This window comes from Arachis hypogaea, chromosome 12 (assembly GCF_003086295.3).
Source record: "Arachis hypogaea cultivar Tifrunner chromosome 12, arahy.Tifrunner.gnm2.J5K5, whole genome shotgun sequence".
Lineage (NCBI taxonomy): Eukaryota > Viridiplantae > Streptophyta > Magnoliopsida > Fabales > Fabaceae > Arachis > Arachis hypogaea.
In genome coordinates this window covers 28188672-28207941 of record NC_092047.1, presented here as the reverse complement: position 1 = coordinate 28207941, position 19270 = coordinate 28188672, and the positions used below count along the sequence as shown (strand labels likewise).

General features: G+C 35.3%; 3 protein-coding genes across 3 annotated transcripts; 1 reads left to right on the top strand and 2 right to left on the bottom strand.

The window, feature by feature from the left end:
- Positions 1-569: 569 nt before the first annotated feature.
- Positions 570-3182, top strand: LOC112729889 (uncharacterized). Its single transcript, XM_072208217.1, has 4 exons — positions 570-2394; positions 2485-2689; positions 2772-2938; positions 3031-3182. The coding sequence occupies exons 1-4, from the start codon at positions 570-572 to the stop codon at positions 3180-3182; spliced, it is 2349 nt and encodes a 782-aa protein (XP_072064318.1).
- Positions 3183-4665: 1483 nt separating this feature from the next.
- LOC112729888 (uncharacterized) lies at positions 4666-5757 on the bottom strand. The gene has a single exon (XM_029291052.1). The coding sequence runs from the start codon at positions 5755-5757 to the stop codon at positions 4666-4668; it is 1092 nt and encodes a 363-aa protein (XP_029146885.1).
- A 66-nt stretch (positions 5758-5823) lies between these two features.
- LOC140176679 (uncharacterized) lies at positions 5824-8322 on the bottom strand. Its single transcript, XM_072208216.1, has 5 exons — positions 8100-8322; positions 7821-8006; positions 7322-7712; positions 6488-7143; positions 5824-6356 (listed from the first exon to the last, which is right to left on the bottom strand). The coding sequence occupies exons 1-5, from the start codon at positions 8320-8322 to the stop codon at positions 5824-5826; spliced, it is 1989 nt and encodes a 662-aa protein (XP_072064317.1).
- Positions 8323-19270: the final 10948 nt, after the last annotated feature.

Here is a 19270-nt window from a genome sequence, read left to right as displayed (position 1 = left end):
CACCGCATCCAGAGCAGTGCGCGACTCACCCCATCCATCAAAGATTGAACATTGAAGTCGCCTCCTCGTCGCTCCTCACTCCAGGTCTCCCTCAGTCCCTCTTCTCTGCTCGACGCTCGTTGCTGATCCATCCGTGCAGGTAAGTTTTTTTTAATTTTTTAATTTTTTGAAGTTAATTGATTAATGATTATGGTATGCGGGCAGATAAGAACATGTTTGATAGTTTACATATGTTTGAACTTTGAAGTTAATTTTTTAATTGGTGGTTCACATATGTTTGAATGTTTGATAGTTTGATTTCTGTTTGATTTTGGTATGTGGGCAGATGAGAATTGTTGTTTGGTATGTTTGGTATGTTTGATTTCTGTTCGATTTTGGTATGTGGGCAGATGAGAATTGTTGTTTGGTATGTTTGGTATGTTTGATTTCTGTTTTATTTCAGTTCAGTACTTCAGTTTGTTGATTGTGAATTGTTGGTTGCTGTTGGATATTATTGTTAGTAGTTAGTGGATTGTTGTTGTGTATTGTTAGTCATTTAGTCCTGGACCCTGGTTGATTAGGAATTTAGGATGGCTTCATCAAGTACACCATCAGAAACACCAACACCAACTTCTCAGGAACAAGGATCAACTCCTGATCCGACAATTGGAACCCAAAAAAATAGTAACAGAGGAAAAACTGATCCTGCATGGGGCCATTGTAAACAAGTTTTGGATAAAGGAAAAACTGCTCTAGTATGTATTTATTGCAAGAAGCATATTAGGGGTGGAGGAATTAACCGGGTTAAGCATCATTTGGCTGGAAAAGGTGGAGATATTGAGGCATGTCGAAAGGTGCCAGCTGCGGTGAGACACCAATTCTCCCAAAACATTGAAGATCTTCAAACCAAGAAAAGGAAAACTCAAGAAGAATATGCAGAAAGTTATGGTGCTTGTGATGACGTTGAAAGGGAATTTGATGAGATTGAACATAATGAGATGCGACAACAACAAGCATCAAGAATTCCAGCACCTAGCTCTAGAAAGGGAGTTGGAAAACAACTCAAGGGACTACAATCCTTTTTTCCACCGGCAGCAACACCTGGTGCTCAACCAAGTATTAAAAGTGTTCTCCAAAGCAAAGAAATTGTGGAGAAGTGTGATATTGCTATTGCAAGATGGATGATGGATGCCTCTGTGCCATTCAATGCGGTTAATTCAGCTTATTATCAGCCGATGATCGATGCTATCGCAAATATGGGTGCAGGGTATAAAGGGCCAAATTACCAAAGAGTTCGTGGATATTTGTTGAGTAAATTGGTTGAAGATGTAAAGAAGATGATTGAAGGTTATCGTGTGATTTGGAAACAAACTGGATGTACTATCATGGCTGATGGATGGACTGATCGTTGTAGGCGTACTTTAATTAATTTCTTGGTTTATTGTCCTAAAGGAACTGTTTTCCTAAAATCAGTTGATGCTTCTCATATCTCGAAAACTGCTGAGGCTTTGTTTAAGTTGCTTAGGGATGTTGTGTTATTTGTTGGTCCTGAGAATGTTGTACATGTAGTGACGGATAATGCTGCAAATTACGTTGCTGCTGGAAGGTTGTTGGAATCAGAGTTTCCTAGATTGTATTGGTCTCCTTGTGCGGCACATTGTATTAATCTGATGTTGCAGGATATTGGAAAGTTTGTGGAAGTGACTGAAACTGTGTCACAAGCTTCAATGATTACGAAGTATATCTATAATCACTGCCATCCTTTGTACTTGATGAGGCAGTTCACAGGCAGCCGAGAAATACTTCGTCCAGCTCCAACTCGATTCGCCACTAATTTCATTGCTTTGCAAAGTATTTTGGCTCAAAAGGATGCATTGAGAGCTATGGTGACATCTAGAGAATGGACAAGTTCAGCTTACTCTAAAGAAGCCAAAGCAAAAAAGTTTGTGGATCAAGTCTTAGATTCTAAATTTTGGAATCAATGCACTGATATTGTTAAGCTTACGGAGCCACTTGTTCATGTATTGCGTATTGTGGATAGTGAAGATAGAGCTGCAATGGATTTCCTTTATCAAGCTATGTATAAGGCTAGGGAAGACATGGTGAAGAGGTTTCAAAAAAGAAAGAGGGTTGTTGAACCTTATTTGAAGATTTTAGATTCACGTTGGGATTTACAACTTAAAAGAAACCTTCATGCTGCTGGTTATTGGTTAAATCCAGCTTTTCGATTTAATTCTGCAGAATTTGACAAGCACAAAGAAACAATTTCTGGCCTATTAGATGTGATTGAGAGATATGCTTACGATGATGCTGATTTGATTACTAAATTGACAAGTGAGAAGAGAATCTTTAAGAATGCTGAAGGAGACTTTGGGAGACAGTCTGCAATACGTGAGCGAAGCACAGTGATGCCTGGTAAATTTTGTATTAAAATTAGTTTTTTATGATTGTGATATGTTTAAGATTTGATATTTATGATTGTGATTGTTTTCTTTTTATGTTAAGATCAATGGTGGGAATCTTATGGATGTGGAGCACCAAACCTGCAAAAGTTAGCAATTCGTGTTTTGAGTCAAACTTACAGTTCTTCAGGTTGTGAGCGTAACTGGAGCATTTTTGAACACATTCACTCAAAGAAAAGGAATCGGTTAGAGCATCAAAAGCTTAATGATCTTGTTTATGTTCATTACAACTTAAGGCTACAACAAAGGTACTTTTTATTATTCTTTCTTGAAGGCATTATTTAAAATTTTTAGTCATAATAAGAATAATCAAGTTAATTGATAACATAGGAACCGAATGAGAAAGCAAAGTTATGATCCAATTTGTCTTGATGCATTTGAGGATCATTCGGAATGGATAATGGAAGATTCACCACCATTTTTAACTCCTGAAGAAGTTGATGCTTTACGGAATGATCTTGCAAATATGTCTCTTCAATCAGCTTTAGATGATTTGGGTATGTTGTTGTTAGGGATATTTTGTAATGCTTTAACCAAATATTTTGCCTTATTATTGATTATGATTTGTGAAACATTATTGAAATGCTAGATGAATTGAATCTGGAAGAAGATCGAGATGATGGTGAAGCTAATAATACTTCTGTGGAAAATGCAAATCAGAATGAAACCAATCAACATGTAGCTCCAGATTTGTCAGATGAAGAAAGATATCCAGACTTTGAAGTTACTCCTTGGATATAATCCATGAATTGTTATTTTCATTATGTTAAATTGAGTTGTTCATGTAATAGACTAATAGTACTAAATTTTATGTTTATTCTCGGATTACTACTTATTTTTAGGATTTGAGATTTAATGTTTATTAAAATGTTACTGGAGATATATTTTTTAACTGTTAATTTTTAAGTTTTTAGGCTTTTAGCTATTTTATACATTTTACTTATGTGGGACCGGGTTAACCGGTTCAACCAGTGACCCACCGGTTGAACCAGTGACCCAGTAGCCTGACCGGTTCGATCACCGGTTCGGTTCTGACAACTATGCTCCGGATATGTTATTATTGTATGTTTAACCAATTTAAGCCCAATATTTAGGTGAGAATCATGGACCGTATTTTCTTTGCTTTTTTTTTATTTTCTAATGACCATCAATTTTGAAAAAAAAAAGTTATTTTGTTTTGCTTTTGGATGAATAGGATCAACTGAGTAGTCTATCATTTTTATGTTAGAGAGTATTTTTGGGCTGAATATTCATCTGAAGCAACTAAGGTATGTTGTTTGCCATCGAACTTTTAATTCACACACACACACACACACACACACACACACACACACACACACATATATATATATATATATATATATATATGGCATACTTTAGAAATAATTACGGTGGGTATTTGATTATGTATGGGCATCAATTTGATGATTACAACAAACTATTATTTTAGGAAAAATGTTGACGATGAAGGTGTTACATCTAGGATGTGGATTGGAAAAACTTTGGCATTGAAAGTAATTGATCTATTTATGCCATTTGTTCGTATTGTTTATTTCGTGAAATTTACGGTCTATATATATGAATTATAACAAAGGTTGGATTTCTTTATCCATTTGCATGTATTAGTTGTTTTTCTATCTCCTGTTATCAGAGTATATGTTGTTATCTTATTGAGATATTACTTGTATAATTTATTCATATATAAATATGATTATTTAACAAAAAAGCTTAAAAAGAGAATCAACGAATGAAACTTCTGAAAAAACTATAGGAAGATAGAATCTGCTACAAACCAACATGGAATAGAAGTAAAATAATATTTTTATGATAGTGTTTTGCAAATTGGTAGCTTCCATGAAGAGTTTGATGTAATTTTAAGCAATATCAGTAACTCATGTTTCTATTTCCAATTAAAAGTTTACATTTACGGAGACAACATAATAGTATGTTTCGGAGACGAAATAAAAATTGTATTATTATTTCTATACCTGGTCATTTAAATAGTTGATTAATCAGTGGATTATTAGTAGAACCGTTTAGTAATATAATGATAAAATAAGTGTATAAAAATATAATAGAAATCAAAATTTAAAAATAATTTATATGCAGAAATAAAGTATAATTTAAATTTCATCATTTTCGAAAATCATGATAAGAATAATCTAAAAGATAAAAATGTTAAATATAATTTGTATGAACACTTATCAACCACCGTGCGCAACATTTAGCTTACATTTCTAAATACTTCCTTATAAACAACATTATGTGTGTCATCGACACATTCGTCCTCTTTATGGTCATGCGCAACTACAATCTTGAGACCACTCCTACTCGTCACTCTTGTAATAGCAACATATAATTGACCATGACAAAAAACATGATTCTTTAGCAATAAACCTACTCGAGACAATGATTGGCCCTGGCTCTTGTTGATGGTCATACCATAAGAAACCATAATTGGAAATTGTCTTCTTTGAAACTTAAAAGGTATTCTATGGTCTGATAGTGTCAGTGTCATTCTTGGTATAAAGAACTTTTGACCCATGCTTGTCCCTGGTAGAATCTTAGCTTTGATAACTCTTTTACCAAGCTTGGTTACCACCATTCTAGTTCCATTGGATAATCCAGCTGAATGGTCTATGTTTCTTAACAACATTATTGGGATGCCAACCTTCAACTTCAACACATGATTTGGGACTCCAGAACATTTTATTGTATTGATAAACTCAGGAGTGTGGATACTTGCAATGAAATCATTTTGAAACTTAGATTTAGATACAGTATCCGAGCTTAAGAAAGTCTCTATGTCATTAGAACTTAAGCTCATCATATAATCATTGATGTCATCAACTATTTGCAATGTTGGTGCCAAGACAGCAACCTTTTCAAGGTGGTTGTCATTGCTGGGGTCATTAATGTATTCAGCGTAAGTATGATCGACTATTGCCTTGATTGGATCATGCCACTCTCTTATGAGAATGTCGTCTGGGATTTTAATTGTACATGCATATAAACCATCCGTTTTGTTGCCAATTGCACCATCTTCAACTTTAAGGATCCACTCAGCAAAGTCGCCAAGGCCAGCTCTATCAACGCTTGTATGTGCAGCTTGCAATCGCATGTTCTTGGTTAATTTTAACACTTGACAATGGTCCCATATGTAGGATGCATTTATGGTTGCATTTACAATGTCTTGTCTTCTGCCTTTAGGAATAACTGGTAGGATTTGCCGAAAGTCTCCACCAAATACAATAGTCTTTCCACCAAATGGCATTGATTCACTATTTCTGTTGCTAAAATGCATAATATCCCTCATTGTCCGGTCTAGCGCTTCAAAGCAGAATTTATGGACCATTGGGGCCTCATCCCATATAATTAGCTTTCACCTTGTGATAAGCTCAGCTAGTTGGCTTCCTTGCTTGATATTACATGTAGAGTATTCGTTAAGGTTCAATGGGATACCAAATCTTGAGTGTGCTGTCCTACCACCAGGTAATAACAATGAAGCTATTCCACTTGATGCAACTGTTAGGACGATATCACCCTTTGATCTCAAAGCTGATGCCAATGTATTCCAGACAAAGGTCTTACCTGTACCACCATATCCATATAAAAAATATACACCACCAGAGCAACTTTCAACACTGTTGATAATCTTTTCGTACACAGACAATTGTTCAGAGGTCATCTGTTTAATCAATCTATTGTGCTCTATATGCAAGGAGCTTCTATCATATCCAAGCTCGTCAACTATCAAACGATTCAATGAATTAGAATAAGGATCCCAACTCGATATATTGTCTGAACGAAAGGGCATCGTATCCCAATCTTTTAAGCTCCTGTTGTTAATGTTCAAAATTTTCTCAATTTCAATAAGGGTAAGGGTTTCAATTTGAGAAGTGGTTAATTGCAAGCCTGTAGAAAATAAAATCATGTTAAATCTATATCCATAAAAAATGATATCTAAATAATACAATTAGAAAGAAATTAGTAATTGGTTGATTAGCATGGTAAAATTATAACTAATCCATATAAGTTATGAATACCTGGATAGTTAAGTAGTTTCCTTTGATGGTGGAGGATGTCCTCAGATAATAACATCTTTGTTTCTTCCCATACATATTCACGTCGTTCAATTGATTTTGAGAATAACAATGTAGCAAATAGATTTCTTAAGTAAGGAGCAGCACCCCACTGACGGGCTTCTTTTATTGCATCAATGTATTCCTTGTCATCATCCAACAAACCTCGTACATAACATGCATCTCTGAAAGAACCATGAGTGACACCATTGTGAAAACGAATGTCTGTATAACATGTGGGGCACTTTACCAAATTAAGAAGAACTCTTAGGTAATACAACTCTCCAGATGAAGGTGGCACAAAGAAAATACGACTTATGACATTGTGTGAACGCCTGGGCGCCCATTCCCTCTCTTTAGCGTTCCATACAAACTTTGAGGGAAACTCAACATAAGTGAGTTCCTTTGCAGAATTGTACTTCTTCTTTGCTTCAAACCATGCTAAGAACATTGACTCTTTGACAGTTGCCTTTTCTTGCACTTTATCGAGAGTGACATTGTCATCAAAAACTACAGTTTGTTCCTCTGGAAGATGAAATGATAGTCGAACAACAGAAGGATCTCTATAGTGGATATCATATCCAATGATCCTCCATGCAGTTTCACATGGAGAAATGTATCTACAATCATAATACATGATGATCTCATCTATAGTATCCTGGTTGATATCTTGTGAAGAACTCTGATAAAAGGAAGCAGTTACCCAATCATTTCCTTTGTTTACATACTTGAATAGATATTTGTTATTTGATTGATCTTGATTGGTTACACCACTCAACATTTATGTGAGCACCATACCTCATAAGTAACAACCTATTGTGAGGAACAACATAGCAATTGTCTAGATCGACACCATTTATGTTGATAAATCGACCATCATCTCTGCGACGATATACCGGATATCCTTCATCGTCAAGGGTGGTAGATTCAACATACCTCTTGAGAAAGTTATGAATGTATCTTCCATCCTCCATGCAAGGAGAGTCTTTGCGAATGATGCCACATGGTCCGTGCATCATAAAGGTCTTGACAGCTTCGTAGTACTCAGGGTCTGTTGTTTGATCTGGTATTTCTGCTGAAATGATTTGATCAATATCTATACCAGTAGGGTATTTGTCTTGCTGATGAAGGAATAATAGAATGTGTGCATGTGGGAGACCACGCTTCTGGAACTCAATGGTGTATACAACTGTTGAAATGAATAGTAGATAAGTAATTGACAATTAATAAATGAAATAAGGGAATTATAATATATGGTTGATGTATAATTAAGAGTTTATTATTCATAGATACTCACGTGCACGGACTCTACCAAAAATCTTGTTGACACAAATGTCCCGTAGCATGTGGTCAAGCTTAGCCTTAAAAACCCTGCATACGATGTCTGGACGATCTTCTGCCTTTAATCCACGATTGGAAACATGATCTTCGATTTCTTGCCACTTAGGATTGCATGTAAGTGTGATGAACAAATCAGGGTAGCCTACCACTTTACATATAGCCACGGCATCTTGATAATTTTAGATCATATATCTAGCTCCACCTGTGAAGGAAGCTGGAAGCACGATACGCTTACCCCTAGAAGCAGGATCAGTCTCTCCATTCAGAACGGCTTCACGAATGCCTTTATACATGTCACAACGAAGTTCTTTTTGTTTGTACCTAATATAATTCAAACGACATGTCTCAATCATTGTGTAGGCATCTACTATGAACTGTTGGAATAACCTTCCAGAACATAGTAGAGGGGATGCATCTGCAAACCTATCTTGTATCCTATATGCAAACCACTCCCGCATTGTAACATACTTGTCATCTTAGTCATCCTTTTTATTAGGAGTATTCTTTACTATATTCTCTCTAAATCCATCGTCACCGTAGGGAAAAAGCAATGGGTATTTGATAAACCACTATTTTATGGTTTATCTTGTGCTCAATTGAGTGGTTTTTATCAACTCTTTACCCACTTATTCATACTATTTGCATGGTTTTACATTTGCCTTCCTAATTATGTGCTTTGATTGAAAACATGCTTCTTTGGCCTTAAGTTCCCTATGTTTAATCCTCTCTTATTACCATTAGATGCCTTGATATGTGTGTTAAGTGATTTCAGAGTTTATAGGGCAGGAATGGCTCAGAGAATGGAAAGGAAGCATGCAAAAGTGGAAGGAATATAAGAAGTTGGAGAAATTGCTAAGCTGTCCAGCCTAACCTCTTCGCACTCAAACGGCTATAACTTTAGCTACAGAGGTCCAAATGACGCGGTTCCAGTTGCGTTGGAAAGCTAACATCTGGGGCTTCGATTTGATATATAATATGCTATAGTTTCCTTGACGCTAGGCGACGTGAACGCGTGCCCCACGCGGACACATCGCAGTGGCGAAAATCAGCGTGGCAGATTTCTTCTCCAGCGATTTCTGGGCTATTTTCGACCCAGTTTGCGGCCCAGAAAACATAGATTAGAGGCTATAAAGTGGGAGAATCCATTCATTCATAATCACCAGCTCACAATTCATAATTTTGAGGATTAGATGTAGTTTTTAGAGAGAGAGGTTCTCTCCTCTCTCTTAGGATTTAGGATTAGGATTTCTCTTAATTTTAGGATTACTTCTCTTCAAGTACAGGTTCAATGTTCCTCTTATTTATTTTCTACTTTTATTATATAATTTTAATTATTATTTATCTTTTCAATTTGGCTTATGCTACATTCATGTTATGATTTTCTTAATTAATATTAATTGAGGTATTTGAGATTTAAGATTGCTTTGCTTTATTTATATTGATGCTTTTAATTTAATTTAGATATTTTCTTCCTTTTGGCTTTGGTTAAGTAATTGGTAACACTTGAGTTGTCAAATAAAACAGTGGTTGAAATTGGGAGTTGCTCCAATAACTCTAGTCTTTCCATAGGAATTGACTAGGACCTGAGGATTAAGCTAATTAATCCACTTGATTTACCTTCATAGTTAGAGATTAACAAAGTGGGATTAAAATCCAATTCTCATCACAATTTATAACAATAGGACTTCCAGTTCTAATACCTTGCCAAGAGTTTATTTTATTATTACTATTTTATTTTTCTTATCATTTAACATACTTCTTCCTTACTTTCAAAACCCCCAATTTATAAGAGTCATAACCAATAATAAGAACACCTCCCTGCAATTCCTTGAGAAGACGACCCGAGTTTTAAATACTCGGTTATCAATTTTTAAAGGGGTTGTTACTTGTGACAACCAAAACTTTTGTAAGAAAGGTAGATTGCTTGGTTTAGTAACTATACTTGCAACGAGAGTTTAATATAACTTCTAAACTATCAATCTTCAGTTCTTCAAAATGGCGCCGTTGCCAGAGAATTGCAAACGTGTGCCTTATTATTGGTTATTGTAAATATTTTTAAAATTTTTTCTTATCTTACCTTTGTTTTAAATTTCAAAAAAAAAATCAAATTTTTTTTTCAAAAATCATATCTTTTTTTCAAAATCTTATCTTATTTTTCAAAAATCATATATTTTTCAAAATATTTTCTTTTTATTAATTTTTGTTTTTATTTTCTCCTACTATCATGAACTCTCACCCCTTTGGCTATGAGTCTGGTTACAATTATGTTGCAGGAAGAGGAAATTACAATGAGAACAGGCATCAAGGTTGGAACAATCAAAGATGGGAGGAGCCACAAGGATTTGATCAACCCTCTTGGCAACAACCCCCTCCAATGCACTATAACCAACAACCATTCTGTGATGCATACCAAGATGATGACTATGGTGGACCCCCTTGTAGTTACCAACAAGCCCCGCCATTTGCTTATGAACCATCTCCTCAACACAAATTTGAACCACCATACTCACAAGCCCCTTACCACCAAACACCACCATATGACCCTAACCTATATCCACCACACCAACCACCATATGAACCACACCCAGAACCACCACCTCAATATTCACCATCTCCATATCTTTATCAAGAAGAACCACCTTCCTATTATGAACCCTTTCTCCAAAATAATGAACCCTCCTATCCACCCCAACCTCCAATGGATGACAGACTTCGTGTTATTCTTCAAGGGCAAGCGAAGATGCAAAGGAGTGTACTGGAACTCACTACTGCCTTAACCGAGGTAGTAAATATAATAGCCTCCCGACGTCTGAGCACTCAAAGTACTCCCATGGTTACATGTGGAGAATCAAAAGAAGAGTGTAGCATGAAGAAGACACTGGAAACTTCGATGGACAATGAAGAACATGACTTTGTATTGAAACAAGTGGAGGAAGCCATAATAGTTACAGAGGAAGAAGTGGTTGAAGACTTGGGAGATGCTGACCCTCCATGGGAAAGTCAAGACATAGAGCCTCCTTCAAAGACGTTTGAAATTGATGTTGAGGAGGGTGTACAACCTCCAAGGCATATCATGGCTAAAGACTTTGAAGAGGTTGATCAAGAGATGGAGATTCAAGAAGAAGAAGCACAACCTCCTATGCCCTTGGTGAGCAATGAAGAAGAGATTGAATTGGAAGAAAGCCACCAAGAGGAAGAGGTTGATATTGAAGAAACTTGCAAAGAGGTGGAAATTGTCAGAGAAGAGCACAAGGGAGTGGAGCTTACAAATTCATTAGAAATACCTCTCCCAAGGCCATTACCATCCAACACAACATTCAAGTGGGTAAAATTCATATCCCTTAGCTTTCTAATTCCACTTGAATATGGGCTACTGGAGACGGATGGTCAACTTAGAGCTCTTTGTGGCATTAAGAGTAAGAAGAATATGGTCAGTGGTAAGAATTGTCCTGCAAGGTTCAGTATGGTTGGAAGCTTTAAGTCTAAATGCAAAGGTTGGTGTAAAGCTCAACTGAATGGGTCTAGAAAGTTGTTTGGCCGCTTTAGTGAGAATTCAAATTGCTTACTACCCGGTTGGAACACTAATGATCAACAAGAAGATGGGTGCAAAAGCAAGGTCTGGGACCCCGGAATCCATTCTACCAATCACCACTCTTGGGGCCTTGTCACTTGCTTCAACTTGCTTGAAGACTTTATGCGTCTAATTTGGGACCCCGGAGGTTACTGGAAGTACAAACATTGGTGGAGATTCCTGGATGAGTTCAAGCACAAGCCACCATAACAAAGGACTCCCCAAATGTCCAACTTAAGGACTTTAACTAAAAGTGCTAGGTGGGAGACAACCCACCATGGTATGATCGTTCCTTTTTCAATTTTAATTTTATTTCGTTTTGTTTGTTTTCGAGTTTTATTTTATTTTATTGAACCTGGAGTTTTGTATAACATTCATATTAGCATTGCATTCTGCATAAAAAAAATAAAATAAAATAAAATAAAAAAAAGAAGCACGCACGCGACGCGGCAGCGTTGCTAACGCGTCCGCGTCACAAGTGCATTAGGAAGAAAAGAAAGTAAACAGAGAGTCACGCAAAAGCGTGGCTGGAGGCACGCTTTAGGCACAAACATGCCCACGCGTCCGCGTGACCCATGCGGCCGCGTCATTTGGAAAAATAGCCTCCCACGACTCTGCGTTACCCACGCGAACGCGTGCTCCAACTAATCGACGTAAAAGGGGTGCATGGCCGAAAGTTATGCTGGAGTAAGGCTGAACTGGCGCTAGACGCACAAGCCTTACCACGCGAACGCGTGCCCCACGCGTCCGCGTCATCCTCCAATCTTGGCCATCCACGCAATCGCGTCACCCCAGATTTTTGACAAAAATGCATTTAAACAGAGAGTTGTGCGTACGCGAGGCTGCACTCGCGCCAATCGCACAAATCAGGTCACGCGATCGTGTGACCCACGCGTCCGCGTCGCCTGCCCCGCACAACTTATCCAGATTAGCGCCAATTATCTTATCTTTTTTTTCTAATCCTAATTTCTTCTATCTTTTCTTCTTTCCTTCTTACTTTATTTCTTTACCTTCTCATTCTTCTTATCTTTCATTCTATTTTACTTAATTTATTTGCATATTTCATTCATTGCATTTTAAATTTTGTGCATATTTTTATTTTCTTTTCTAAATTTATTATTTTACCATTGGTGTTTAAATGTTCTTATTCAACTGTTATATCTTTTTTGGTATTGTCTTGGTGCTTATGACTTGTTTTATTCTGATTGGGTAACATTATTTCAATCAATGCTAATCTTTTATGATACTTGTACTTCTCTTGCATTGATATGAACTTATACTATCTTGCATTACCCACATTCTCCTCTCCTTTGTTGCAAATTTTGCACCACTGGTACACTTGCATGTTGTAGCTACCATGTAATTAAGACCTTTATTATTTGGCATTAACACCCATATTTTATTGATGTTCTTATCTTTATTTTTGGGTTACTGTTCTTCTTTTTCTCTTCTTTCAGGCTGGCCACTGAAGACGGAAAAAGGGAGAAACTTCTAAAAGGGGAGACAAACAAGTCCATCTGCACAATCCTTGAAGAAAAGCATCAGTTGGAACAACCCGTCCACCTGCACATCTCAGCATGCACCGAGGACGGTGCAATCTTTAAGTGTGGGGAGGTCGATACCGATCTCCATGGGTTGGTTATTTCTTGTCTCAACACCAATGTTTAAATTTTCTTTGTTAAATTAGTTGTTGCATTTGCATGTTTATTTGCATGTTTATTTGATTTTATGCATTTAGTTACTACTTGGTTAAAGTAATAAACTTCTTTTTAGGACTCTATTTTTGAAAATTTTCACTAATTTAAATTGAAAATTTTTATGTTAAAACTTGTTTGAAGTTGTATTTGGAACATGGTTTTTGAGCTAAAGAACACACAACCTGTGAGACTTTGAGCCTAAATATATGGTTACATTATTTAACCATAAATTTTTATTCTTGTGTGTTTTCTTCTCTATAATTGTAATCTTTGCTTTGTTCTATTCTATATGTCCATTATTTAGTGTATTTACATGCTTGCATATGATTGAGGCCATTATTTGTTATTAGCTCACTTATCCCAAATAAGCCTACCTTTTACATCACCCTTGTTAGCCACTTTGAACTTTTTAACCCCTTTCTATTTTATAACCACATTACTAGCCTTAAGCAGAAAAATAAAATAAAAATCCCAAGTTGAATCCTTGGTTAGCTTAAGATAGATATTGTGTATAATTTAAGTGTGTGGAATTTTATGGGAACATGGGATGATATGAAAAAGTAGGGAATTAAATTGAATAAGTTATTTGAAAATTTGGGAAGCATGCTCATGTGAAATCAAAATAATTAAATTACCATGTGCATTGAAAAAAATTTTTATATATTAAGTAATTAAATAAGGGGATACAAAAAAAAAAGAAAAATAAGAGAAAAAAAAAGAGAAGAAAAATAATATTACCCCAAATGCAAAATAAAAAGAATCAATGCACATGGGACAAAATTCAAAAATAAGTTTGATACTTGAGCATGCAATACAAAAGTGAAAAAAATTTGGGTAGCTAAGGTAAAGCATTTTAATTTATATAAAGTATGAATATGTTAGGTGAGATCTTAGACTAATCAAGGATTCACTTTATAAAGCTCACTTGGCCATATATATATCCTTACCTTTACCTCAGCCCCATTACAACCCTAAAAAGACCTCATGATGTTTGCATTGGTACATTAAATATTTGTTGATTGGTTAGATTAAGAACAAAGTTTAGAAAGCATGATTAGAGAAGAGTAGAGTGAATTACCCTATACACTTGAGAGACTAGAGTGATACACACTACCAGTGATGGTTCAATGCTTGATTCTATGTTCCCTGCTTTCATGAGCTATCTTCTTACAAGTTTACTTGTCTTTTACTGTATAATTTGAATTAGTGAAATTTGATTTATGTTTGTCTTGAAAAGCTTATTTACTTTTAACCAAGTAGGTAGAATCATTTTGCATGTAGTTGCATTCATATAGATAGGTTGCATTTCATACTTTCTTACATTCCTCTTCATCTTTATAGCTTCTCTTGAGCTTAGCATGAGGACATGCTAATGTTTAAGTATGGAGAGGTTGATAAACCACTATTTTATGGTTTATCTTGTGCTCAATTGAGTGGTTTTTATCAATTCTTTACCCACTTATTCATACTATTTGCATGGTTTTACATTTGCCTTCCTAATTATGTGCTTTGATTGAAAACATGCTTCTTTGGCCTTAAGTTCCCTATGTTTAATCCTCTCTTATTACCATTAGATGTCTTGATATGTGTGTTAAGTGATTTTAGAGTTTATAGGGCAGGAATGGCTCAGAGGATGGAAAGGAAGCATGCAAAAGTGGAAGGAATACAAGAAGTTGGAGAAATCGCTAAGCTGTCCAGCCTGACCTCTTCGCACTCAAACAACTATAACTTTAGCTACAGAGGTCCAAATGACACGGTTTTAGTTGCGTTAAAAAGCTAACGTACGGGGCTTCGATTTGATATATAATATGCCATAGTTGCCCTGATGTTAAGTGATGCGAATGCGTGCCCCACGCGGACGCGTCGCAGTGGCAAAAATCAGCGTGACAGATTTCTTCTCCAGCGATTTCTGGGCTGTTTTCGACCCAGTTTACGGCCCAAAAAATACAGATTAGAGGCTATAAAGTGGGAGAATCCATTCATTCATAATCACCAGCTCACAATTCATAATTTTGAGGATTAGATGTAGTTTTTAGAGAGAGAGAGAGGTTCTCTCCTCTCTCTTAGGATTTAGGATTAGGATTTCTCTTAATTTTAGAATTACTTCTCTTCAAGTACAGGTTCAATGTTCCTCTTATTTATTTTCTACTTTTATTATATACTTTTATTATTATTTATCTTTTCAATTTGGATTATGCTACATTCATGTTATGATTTTCTTAATTAATATTAATTGAGGTATTTCAGATTTAAGATTGCTTTGCTTTATTTATATTGATGCTTTTAATTTAATTTAGATATTTTCTTCCTTTTGGCTTTGGTCAAGTAATTGGTAATGCTTGAGTTGTCAAATAAAGCAGTGGTTGAAATTGGGAGTTGCTCCAATAACTCTAGTCTTTCCATAGGAATTGACTAGGACCTGAGGATTAAGCTAATTAATCCACTTGATTTACCTTCATAGTTAGAGGTTAACAAAGTGGAATTAAAATCCAATTCTCATCACAATTGATAACAATAGGACTTCCAGTTCTAATACCTTGCCAAGAGTTTATTTTATTATTACTATTTTATTTTTTCTTATCATTTAACATACTTCTTCCTTACTTTCAAAACCCCCAATTTACAAGAGTCATAACCAATAATAAGAACATCTCCCTGCAATTCCTTGAGAAGACGACCCGAGGTTTAAATACTCGGTTATCAATTTTTAAAGGGGTTTGTTACTTGTGACAACCAAAACTTTTGTAAGAAAGGTTGATTGCTTGGTTTAGTAACTATACTTGCAACGAGAGTTTACTATAACTTCTAAACCATCAATCTTCTGTTCTTCAGTATTGCAGAGGCAAGTAAGCTGAGTGTAGCTCGGTTATCCGCTTGAGTGCTCCAGAACGGGACTCAACTACTATATCCCTCTCTAGTCTGGATGAATCGAAATCTCCAACAATTAATGCTGCAACTTCTGATACGGTCGGTAAGTTGTATCTCCTTCCATCCTTCCGTCATTTTCCAATGAGTTTCAACTTAATGTTTGTTTGTTGACCATTATGTAGTGAATCTCAAACCATGCGAAAAGATTTAACCAACACATTGGTATTGTCTAATGTCTCCTTAAGAGACTACACAATAGATGCATGGATCGTATTTGATGTTGTTGACTCACTGCATATCAAAGAAAGAATCATTATAGTAACTATGCATTCGTGCATCAGAATAAAGCTTTTATAGTAAATAAGTATTTTTTAGGTGTGTACCCCATGACATGCATCTGATTCTCGATCTCATTCTCTGTATCATATATATACAGTTGTGCAAATTTAGTAGGTGATCCTTTAGGTGGTAATAAGCTACCCATGAGGTGGTAATTCTAACCACCTAAAATGAAAGTTGGTGGGCCTTTACTTTTTCTTGTCCCTTTCTGAATTCTACCACCCATAGATGTAAATGCAAACATGCTATTGTACAATCTGACTTTCTCCCGAAAATGCTTGCTTAGTGTGTTACGACCAAAAATCAACTCGTTGAGAAACTGAGGGTGTTCCTTAAATGGAGGTAGTTTGACCTTACCACCCTACAACAAAGAGTATATTTGGGATTGGTAGGGTTGGTATGTTTGCCAATGCGTTCCTCGTACCAAAAGAGTGCATTACAGTGTTGACACTCGTATGTGGCTTGCCCCATGTGCCAATATTCTGCAAGTATAGATGGTCGTAATTAATTAGTTTGTTATGTCATTTATGGAAAATAGTTAACAATGTGCCACAATATGTTTAGATCATTTGTATATATTGTAATTAACATGTTTAAATTAACTTTGTTCACCTGGGTTGTGGCGCTCCTGAAGTGGTTCATCTTTTTGTTAACTATGAATGTGATATGTTGTGAAATAAAATCAGGAAAATACCTGGCTCATTACAATATTCATCTTCCTCGTTGATCTCTTCTGTGGCCATAATGTCATTGAAGTAAGAATTGTTAATAATAATATAGCAAAATAACTGGTTATTTTTTCTTCAATAATAACTCTTAAAATAATAAGCAGAAGTTAGATAAAGTTACTTTCTATTTGGTTTGTGTGCATAAGCTAATGAAATGGAGAATTTAATGATAATTATAATAATATTATACCTATATGGTTCTATTTAGGCAAGTACACTTGGTTGTAAAAGTAAATACTTTTCTTTTTATAATGATCGACTGCCTTAATGATAAATCACTATTTTATGGTTTATCTTGTGCTCAATTAAGTGGTTTTTATCAACTCTTTACCCACTTATTCATACTATTTGTATGAGTTTACATTCTCCTTCCTGATTTTGTGCTATGATTGAAAACATGCTTCATTGACCTTTATATTGCTAATATTAATCCTCTCTTATTACCATTAGATGCCTTGATATGTGTGCTAAGTGATTTCAAAGATTACAGGGCAGAAATGGCTCAGAGGATGGAAAGGAAGCATGCAAAAGTGGAAGGAATACAAGAAGTTGGAGAAATTGCTAAGCTGTCTAGCCTGACCTCTTCGCACTCAAATGGCTATAACTTTAGCTACAGAGATCTAAACGACGCGGTTCTAGTTGCGTTGGAAAGCTAACATCCGGGGCTTCGATTTGATATATAATTTGCTATAGCTACCACGACGTTAGACGACGCGAATGCGTGAATGACGCGCCCGTGTCGCATCTGCGAACTTCAATCCGCGCGGACGCGTGGACAATGCCTCCGCGTCACTTGCCCGTGACCTGAACATAACATAAATCGCAGGGAGCAATTTCTGGGCTGCTTTTGACCCAGTTTTCAGCCTAGAACACACAGATTAGAGGCTATAAAGTGGGAGAATGCATCCATTCATAATGAGGCTTTTCATAATTCACTTTTCATAGGATTTAGATGTAGTTTTTAGAGAGAGAGGTTCTCTCCTCTCTCTTAGGATTAGGATTTAGGATTTCTCTTAGTTTTAGAAGTGCCTCTCAATCCCAGGTTCAATATTCTTTTTATTTCTTTTCTCAATTTAATTTATGAACTCTTTATGTTTAGATTGATCTTCTATTATTAATGCAATTCGAGGTATTTTCAGATTTAATTTTGCTTTGCTTTATTTATAAATGCTTTTGATTTAATTTAGATATTTTTTCTTTTGGCTTTGGTTAAATAACTGGTGACTCTTGAGTTATCAAACTCATTGTTGATTGAAAATTAGAATTCTTCAAGAATTAATTTAAGTTCCAATAACTCTAACTTTTCCCAAGGAAAGACTAGGATCTGAGGAATAAAAATTAATTCATCCACTTAACTTACCTTCATAGTTAGAGGTTAACAAAGTGGGAGAAAAATCCAATTCTCATCACAATTGATAAGGATAACTAAGATAGGACTTCTAGTTCTTCATACCTTGTCAAGAGATTTTATTATTTTATTTTACTTGTCATTTAAATATACCTATGCCCATTGCCCAAACTCCAAAACCCCCAATTTACAAAACTCATAACCAATAATAAGAACATACCTCCCTGCAATTCCTTGAGAAGACGACCCGAGGTTTAAATACTCGGTTATCAATTTAAAAGGGGTTTGTTACTTGTGACAACCAAAACGTTTGTACGAAGGGATTTCTGTTGGTTTAGAGACTATATCTACAACGCGACTGTTTTTATAAAATTCTTTACTGGCAAAAATCCTAATGTCAAAATGGCGCCGTTGCCGGGGAATTGCAAACGTGTGCCTTATTATTAGTTATTGTAAATATTTGCTTTTTGCTTGTTTATTTGTTTTTATTTTTGTTTTTATTTTATTTTTTTTGCTTTTTCGTAAATTAAGAGGTTATTGGTTTTAAAATTTTTATCTTATCTTATTTCAAAATCAAATTTTAAATTTCAATAGTTAAATTCCAAAGTTCAAAATTCAAATTTCAAAATTTAAATTAAAAATTTAAAAAAATCAAATCTTTTCAAAATTTATATCTTTTTCAAACCTTTATCTTACATTGTTGACTTTTTCAAAATAAAAAAATTTAAAATTTAAAATTCAAATTTCAAAAATTTAAAATTCAAAATTTCAAATTTCAAATTTTAATTTTCAAATTCAAAATTTAAATTTTAAATAACCTTTTAATTTAAATTTGTTTTTATTTTCATTTTTAAA